The following is a 9,110-nucleotide window of genomic DNA, read 5'->3' as shown; positions in this document are numbered from 1 at the left end:
CTACTAGACTTGTTTTGGTACATTGAGATCAACGAACATATGGCTCTAATACAAACCGTGTCACGACCCATACCGCCATGATTGGAACTCACACTGACCCTTCGGTGGGAGAACTAGTACAAACAACCCGACTAAGAAACTTAAAGAAACTAAACCATTTAAAGATATGGAAACAGATTTAAATGGTGAATTAAGTACTGAGTTCCCATAAACTTTGAAGGTTTAACAAAAACAAGCAAGCATAAACCTCGCTGAAATTCAACCCCTTGACCTGAAAGTCATTGTACCAAAATTCTACTAATCAAAAAGTCTAAGGAAAATGGGGTGCAACCCCGAAAACTAAACATACGTAAAAGTCTGAAAATATTATCTCAGTACGAAAGGAATGGATTAAACTAATGATGAATCCATGGCAGCCTGAAAGAACTAGCTCACCTTCGAATCCAGTGTCGGTCAATGATCTCCTAGCTGGGGTCTTTCAGTAGTTGCCTGAAGATGCCATGTACTCAACAAATAAAGAGCAAGTTCAGTATCAGTATACGAAACAATGGTGTACTAGTAGGATCACTCGGTTACTCAGTAAGCAAAATATAAGCAAATAATCACAACACAGTAAACACACATATACGTACAGGATGCATAATTCAATTATCATTTTAAGAGAAATATACAATTCCCCAATATCAATGACCGGTAGATATAATAATGTAGTACTCATAAATGGTCCTCTGATGGAATCCATACCCAAATTGTTAGTGTGTCGGAACGTGACACCTGATCCAATATATATGTGTCGGAACGTGACACCTGGTCCAATATATGTGTCGGAACATGACACCCGGTCCAATATATGTGTGTCGTAACGTGACACCTGATCCAGTCAGCACAACCACAATCACAATCACACCCATAATGAACGGTGCACCTACTTTGACAGTCAAGTAACAGGTTCAGGACATGTAATTGTTCATACTTAATCATTTCATTACATTTGATTCATGTTTCCCTATTCACATACATGCATGCACACAATGGATTAACTAACGGGCATATATAACACAACGGGAAGTCAAACCATCACTTACCTCGAAACCAAACCTGAACACTCCTAAGACACTTGACCCTTCCCTTTTCAGAGTCATTCAACTTGTTCTTGGTCTAAAACAATTAATTAATGCAAGGATCAATAAACAAAGCCCAAGTTATGGGGTTCAGTATGCTACACTCCAGTTTCGTGGGCCAACGAAAGAGTTGTGCAGAGTCTATTCGGGGTCTTTGCTAGTTGGATTTCTTCCCGTGACTTGGGAGATAATTCCTGTCACACCCCGAGCTACCCGGGATGCGGACACGGGACTTAGAACCACAAGTGATCCCAAGTTAACCCTGTTGGCATGATCATGAGCATACTAAATATAAATTGAATAATAGAAACTGTGCAAAAGATATAATCATAAACAAAATGAAACGATAGGGAATACCCATAAACTATAACTGAGATATATGAAAACTGATGAGTTTAATACAAGGAAGATATTAACTCAATACTAAGCTGAATCTATCTATGTCTGAAAATAGCCTATAACTAACTAGAAATGCTAGGACAGGCCCTAGCTAAGTCTAGCAAAAATGAAACTAAAGGACTAAAAATATTGAAAAGAAGCTTATGACTATTGTCCTCAGAGAATGAGGACTCACCACTGATTTTGCTGAACTGGAGATCGGGAACCGATCTAAGCGTGATCTAGATGCTGAGAACCTGAACCTACATTACGAGAAGATGTAGCGCAGAGTATGCGTCAGTACTTGAAAGGTTCTGAGCATGCATCATAGAATACCACAGAAATAACATATAACTTAACAAAAAAATAAGCAATGATATAATCTAAACATGACAAAGATACTGAATGCTAAGATAACTGAATGCAGTGACCAATTTATAACATGCTGAAACTGAATACTGGATATATTGATAAATGGTCAATGCAATAGAATCTGATTGAATCGTGGGAGCTACTAATAATCGATAATAAAACCACATGAGCAAAATGTGGAGTTCGATGTATACGCCCCATCAAGAGGACCCAATATACCCTGCCAGAGGTATAAAGGCATGCTGCTGTGATCACTGAAATGATGCCCACAGAGGGGACTTACAACCTACGTGGCTAGTAGTTCTGGAACTATTTGGGTATGCTGAACCCTAGTCCAACTCGGTATTATGCTACTCCCAATGGATTAAGTGATTAACACATTATGACTGAATTTCTGTAAGTTACTGGATAGCTAAAACTGAACATGCAAACTGAGTATGCAACAATTAAACTAATAAGGCATGTATATCTGACTAATTGAAATATCTTACCTTAACATGTGTAATTCAAGAACTAAAGAAATACATAGCTAGGATTCTGGAATTTATGCAATAAACTGAATATTAACATATTAATCTGATTTGGATCATTTTAATAGCTAAGAACCCAATAATTCTAACATTCAAGAAACCCTAGGTCTAGTCATAATAAGGGAATCAAGAAACTAAGTGAAAACTAGGGACCTAATGGGTAAAATCTACCCACTAGTGAAATTCCACATATTTGGTGACGAATTTCATGGAGAAATCCTTTGATTTCTGGGCTGGAACTGAAGAAACTTGCTGCGTTCTTTAACTAGGGTTCTTGACTTCTCTTCTCCTCTTACGCTCTAATTTTCTAAGTTTTGATTAATGATTGGACTTAGGTAAGTTCTAGTTATGTTTCTACGCTTAAACTGACTAAAACCTCATAATTTAGGGTCTAAATGACGTAGCTTAGGGATCCAGCGAAATAGATAAAGACCAACAGACCCCTGACTTAACTGCTATCGGAGTGACCGACGGACGGGACCTACGGGCCTATGGCCCGTAGATTGGGATCATAGGTCAAGTCTGCCCGACAGGGCTTCACTAAAACAAGCATAACTCTTTTCTCGGAGGTCAGATTTTAGTAAACTCGGTGCCGTTGGAAAGAGGATTCAATTATCTATCATATCATAGTCATGGGACACATAATTCCTTTTGTGCTAAGATTTATGATCATTTTAAGTTGACCCAATCAACAATTTTCCTCTAACTGACTGCTAACCCTCACCTACGGTCAGACCTACGGACCGTGGATCGAATGACTTTTCGTGCTGGTCGGCCATCGTTTGCGTCAGAGGCTGGGTAAAGGGGCTCTTAATCCACGGATACAGACCATGGACCGTGGTCTGACCTACGGACCATGGGTCTGTCCGTGGGTCGAGACTTAGCCGATTTTCTAAGCTGGGTTTGGGCAGAGGTTGCATTGGTAAACCACAGACCACCAGCACGGGCCGTGGTCTGACCTACGGTCCGTGAATGGCAAATGTGGGTTGCGCCTGTAACTTCTCAAAATCGACATTTGTGGTTTGTTTCAAATATGGGGAGTTACATTTTCAGTAACTTTCATGACTATTTTATCACTTGGAGCGTGAGAGAGGAGAGTCATTTGAGGTTTGAGAATCTAAGACAAGACAAATTATCTATTACAGAATATGAGGATCATTTTTACCAATTGTCTAGGCATGATTTGGCCATTATTCCAGACGAGACAGAGAGGATCCGTAGATTTGTGAGGGGGCTGACTTTCTCTATCAGATTGGCTGTGTTTAGGGCATCTCGAGAAGGGGTTTCCTTTCAGTCCATTGTGAGCGCCGCCAAAGAGGTAAAATTGAAGGAGAGAGAGGAGTTTGGGGACCCTAAGAGGGCCTGTACATTAGGTCAGTTTTATGGTGCCTCATGTGGAGGCAGGGGATCACATATAGGGTTGGTTCCTTTCAGCATCGGGGACCCATTCATGCATCTATGTCGATATCCGAGGTTGTCTGATATCTCAAGGTTCTTATAGCATGGGTCAGGGATCGTACGGTTCATAGCAGTGACCCACAGGGCGAGGCAATTATTGTGGGTTTTCAGGATCCGCACAGCAGTTCCCGAGTTAGAGGTTTTGCTTTAGTTGTGGAGATCCCGATCATCTGATGCAACAGTGTACTTCCTAGAGGGGTCGTGGAGGACCCCAACCTAATTCTTCATTTGAGACTAGACCACCGGTACTGCAGGGTAGAGGTCGAGGCAGAGTTCAGTCAGGTAGAAGTAGTAGAGCTTCTAGTAGCGGTTGTGTAGCTCAGCAGAGTGGGGGTAAAGGTACCACTCAAGCTGGAGGTGGCATAGGGGCCCACTGTTATACTTTAGCAAGGAGATCCGAGGCGAAGACTTTTGATGCTATTATTATAGGTATCATCCCAGTATGTCATCGATCTGCATCTTTATTGTTTGATCCGGGGTCTACTTTCTCTTATGTGTCTACATATTTTGCTGTTGAATTTGATATGATATGTGATAGCATGCTTGTACCTATTCACGTTTCTACACCCGTGGGTGAGCCCTTAGTGGTGGATCGAGTTTATCGATCCTGTCTTGTTTCTTTGGTGGGGTATGACACTTAGGTAGACTTAATCATTCTGGGGATGGTAGACTTTGATGTTATCTTGGGTATGAATTGTCTTTTTTCTTATCATGCTATTCTTGATTGTAATGCTAAGATGGTAACTTTAGCAATGCCTGGTGTTCCGAGGGTTGAATGGGAGGGAACTAGTGGCTCTTATCCTATCAAGCTCATCTTCTTCATCTGTGCTCACAGATTAGTGGAGAGAGGGTGTTTGTCTTACTTAGATTTTATTCGGTACACTAGTGTTGAACCACCTCCCATGGATTCTGTTCCCATGGTTCAGGAGTTTCTTGATGTATTTCCTTCTGATCTTCTAGGTGTTCCTCCTATAGGGATATTGATTTTGCTATTGAGTTGGAGTCGGCAACTAAGTCCATTTTTGTTCCTCCCTACCGTATGGCTCCAACAAAGTTGAAGGATCAATTGCAGGATTTATTGAGTAAGGGTTTTATTCGCCCTAGTGTGTCACCTTGGGGTGCGCCTATGTTGTTTGTGAAGAAGAAGGATGTGACTATGAGGATGTGCATTGATTATATACAATTGAACAAGGTAACAGTGAAGAATAAGTATCCTCTTCTACGTATCGATGACTTATGTGATCTGGTACAAGGAGCATCATTGTTCTCTAAGATTTATTTGAGGTCCGAATATCATCGGTTGAAGATTAGGGCATCAGATATCCTTAAGACATCTTTTCAGACTCGATATGGGCATTATGAGTTTCTAGTGATGTCCTTTGGGTTGACTAACGCCCCTGCAACATTTGTGGAGTTGATAAACGGGGTGCTTCGACCATATCTTGATTCTTTTGTGATTGTCTTCATTGGTGATATTTTGGTTTACTCTAAGACTGAGGAGGATCATGTTCGACACTTGAGGATTGTACTTCAGAGGTTGAGGGAAGAGAAGTTGTATGACAAGTTCTCAAAGTGCGAGTTTTGGCTTAATTATGTGGCATTATTGCGAAACGTGGTGTCCAAAGAGGGTATTAAAGTAGATTTGGTCAAGATTGAGGCAATTAGAGGTTGGACGGGACCTACTTCTCCTACCAAAATTTAGAGTTTCGTGGGATTGGCATGCTATTACCGATGATTTGTCTAGAGTTTCTCTACTATTACAGCTCCATTGAGTAGATTGACTCGACAGGGTGTGGGTTTCCAGTTGTCTGATGACCATGAGGAGAGCTTTCAAAAGATCAAGACCTTGTTAACTTTGGTCCCTGTGTTAACTCTACTAGAGAAGTGTGTGGACTTTACTGTACATTGTGATGCTTCAGAAGTCGGTTTGGGTGGTGTATTCATGCAGAAGGGGAAGGTGATTTCTTATGCTTCTAGGAAGTTGAAGACATATGAGAAGATCTACCCTACTCATGATTTGGAGTTGGCGGTTGTGGTCTTTGTACTTAAGTTATGGTGTCACTATTTGTATGGGGTGCATTGCGAGATATTCACCGATCATCGGAGTCTTCGGTACATCTTAAGTCAGAGGGATTGAACTTAAGGCAGCGTAGATGGCTTGAGTTGCTGAAGGACTAAGATGTAACCATTTTATATCATCCGGGGAAGGCCAATGTCATGGCCGATGCTTTTAGTAGGAAGACTCTTAGCATGGGAAGTCTTGCAGCGCTTAGTATTGAGGAGAGACCGTTGGCTAGAGATGTTCAGATGTTAGCTAACAGTCTTGCCCGATTGCAGATTTCAGAGGAAAGTGATGAGATGATTACTTTTATTGAGGCTCGGTCTTCTTTAGTCGAGCTGATCCGTGAGCACCAATTTGATGATAAGAAGTTATGTCTTATTCGAGACAAAGTGTTGAGCGGGGAAGCCAAGGAGGGTGTCTTTGATTTTTGGTGGTGTCTTGAGGATCGGAGGCAGGATTTGAATGCCTAAGACGGGTGAGTTGATTAGATTGATTCTTGAGGAGGCCCATTGTTCTCGATATTCCATCCATCTGGGAGTGGCGAAGATGTATCATGATCTGAGTCAGCATTACTGGTGGTGTGAGATGAAGAGGGATATTTCAGACTTTGTTTCTAGGTGTTTGACTTGCCAACATGTCAAGTGTGAGCACCAGCGTCTCGATGGTGTATCTCAGAGGATGCATATTCCTACTTGGAAGTGAGAGCGGATCACTATGAACTTTGTTGTGGGTTTGCCTACCACAGTGGGTAGTTATGACTCCATTTGGGTTGTTGTTGACAGGCTCGCCAAGTCTGCCCACTTTATTCCGGTTCGGGTGAAGTATACAGCGGAGAAGTTAGCCAAGTTATATATCAGTCAGATTGTGCGATTACATGGAGTTTCGAATTCTATTATATCTGATCGAGGTTCATTATTCACTTCTCATTTCTAGAAAGCATTACAGCATGGTTTGGGTACTCAATTAGATATGAGTATGACTTTTCATCCTCAGACAGATAGTCATTCTGAGCGGACGATTCAGGTGTTGGAAGATATGTTTCGAGCCTGTGTGATCGATTTTGGTGCTAGATAGGATCGACATTTTCCCTTACCAGAGTTTGCCTACAATAATATTTATCACTCCAGTATTCAGATGGCCTCATTTGAGGCATTGTATGACAGACAGTGTAGATCTCCGATCGGTTGGTTCGATTCGGCTAGGATGGACTCTTTAGATATAGACTTGCTTAGAGTTCCTATGAATGAAGTCCGTATGACTCACTATACACTGTTGACAGGCCAGAGTCGACAGAAAAGTCATGTAGACCGGAGAGTTAGAGCCTTAGTGTTTATGGAGGGTGATCATCTTTGGCTCCAAGTATCACCCATGAAGGGTTTGATGCAGTTCGGGAAGAAGGGAAAACTTAGCCCTAGATTCATTGGACTTTTTGAGATTTTGAGCCGAGTGTGAGAGGTGGCCTATAAATTGGCCTTTCCACCTAGTTTATCTGCGGTTCATCCTGTTTTCCATGTCTCCATGGTTCAGAAGTATATTCCGGATGAGTCTCATGTGCTTTCACTCGATTCAGTGAAGTTGGGTCCAGACTTGACATTCGAGGAGGAGCCTATAACTATATTAGATAAGCAGGTTCAAAATATTAGGACCAAGGATATTGCTTCAGTGAAGATGCAGTCGAAACATCGTTCAGATGGAGAGGCAACTTAGGAGACTGAGTCTGACATGCGTGCCCGATATCCTCACCTTTTTGAAACTTTAGTTACTTCCTTTAAATTTATGTTCGAGGATGAACATAATTATTATTGGTGGATAATGTAATGACGCTGATCCGAAAGGTCATTTTTTATAATTTTGAATAGCCATTTAGCTATAGTTAATTAATTTGCGGGTAACTTGTTTATTATTAATAATAATGGGCCAAGTCTGAATCTATTTAAGACCCTATACTATTTGTCCCATATATAATAAATATGTGAGTAAAATTTATCACTTTTAGTACATAATTAATTCATAAAAGAAATAAAAAGGAAAAGAAGGAACGGGCGAGGTTCTTCAAAGTTAAACAACAAATCACATGATTGGTTGTAAATTTTGATAATTTTGGAATAAGTTTGATAGTGGGTAATCAATGAATAATAGTGACTAACTGGGTGATGATTAATAGTTATATGACAGTGTTTGGAGTACGAATGACTTGTTGTTTCGTTTAGCAACCTAAGATACAGGTTTGCCACTAATTTAGGGTTCTTCTTTTACTTTATTGTTATAGTTAACTCATAAATCAAGTTTTAATAATATTAAAATATGTAATTAAATATTAGGTGATTATATTATATGAATATTAGCACATTTATGATATTGGAGAAATTGGAACTTAAGCCTAGGCTTGAAATTTGTAGAAAATTGAAAGAGTTGGCATGTTAATTGACATCAAGATTTAAGAACTTGATTATAGATTTGGGTGAGTTTTTGGGTCTAGGCCGAACCTAAAGTAATGTATGAGTGTTGTCAGTTTCGAAATCTTATTGTGATTATGTACTTGAATAGATTGCATTGATTTGGAAGCTCAACGAAAAGGGAAGGCTCAAGTACCAGAGTGAATTGTTGATTAATTGAGGCAAGTGGATTTCTAAACCCTTGTTAAGTGCATAAAATTGTGTATTTCCTTGTGTTATGTGTTATGGAGTAATGGGAATCAGTGATGGATTGACTTGTCTGTGTTGTATAATTCTAATGATGGAAAAAAGAATAATAAAAGGCATATGTGATTAATTATTAGTGTGTGATGTTTGAGAATGATTTGAAAGGCTTATTGATTAATTTTTTATGTATCACAGTTGTGTTGTTATAAATTGTGCATTGTTATGAAAATGGTCATCTCCTCATTATTTGTGTGAACATGTAATTTGCACTGGTTCTATCACATGATTGTGATAAGTGTTATGTGAATTGAGGAAGAATAAGAAATTAACGAGGATGTACTATTTCGAGAGAAGTGTCGCGTGCCGCGACTGATACTTTATTTCGAGGGACGTGTCACAGGCCGTGACGAATTCCATTATTGAGGGACGTGTCACACGCCGCGATGAATTTTATTATCAAAGGTCGTGTCACACGACGCGACGGATGCATTGACAGATATGTCCCTCATGAGTCCTGGATTGAGAGACAGCGGGTGTGTATCATTAA

The 9,110-nt window shown here is 40.2% G+C and overlaps 1 protein-coding gene across 1 annotated transcript; it reads left to right on the top strand.

The window, feature by feature from the left end:
- Positions 1–3,434: 3,434 nt before the first annotated feature.
- On the top strand, positions 3,435–6,391 carry LOC107063014 (uncharacterized). The gene is made up of 7 exons (XM_015314388.1): positions 3,435–3,820; positions 3,913–3,991; positions 4,114–4,487; positions 4,820–4,941; positions 5,059–5,526; positions 5,623–5,900; positions 6,197–6,391. The coding sequence occupies exons 1-7, from the start codon at positions 3,435–3,437 to the stop codon at positions 6,389–6,391; spliced, it is 1,902 nt and encodes a 633-aa protein (XP_015169874.1).
- Positions 6,392–9,110: the final 2,719 nt, after the last annotated feature.

Source organism: Solanum tuberosum, unplaced genomic scaffold (assembly GCF_000226075.1).
Source record: "Solanum tuberosum cultivar DM 1-3 516 R44 unplaced genomic scaffold, SolTub_3.0 scf00291, whole genome shotgun sequence".
NCBI lineage: Eukaryota > Viridiplantae > Streptophyta > Magnoliopsida > Solanales > Solanaceae > Solanum > Solanum tuberosum.
The sequence above is the reverse complement of the archived record's forward strand: the minus strand, read 5'-3'. Positions and strand labels throughout refer to the sequence as shown.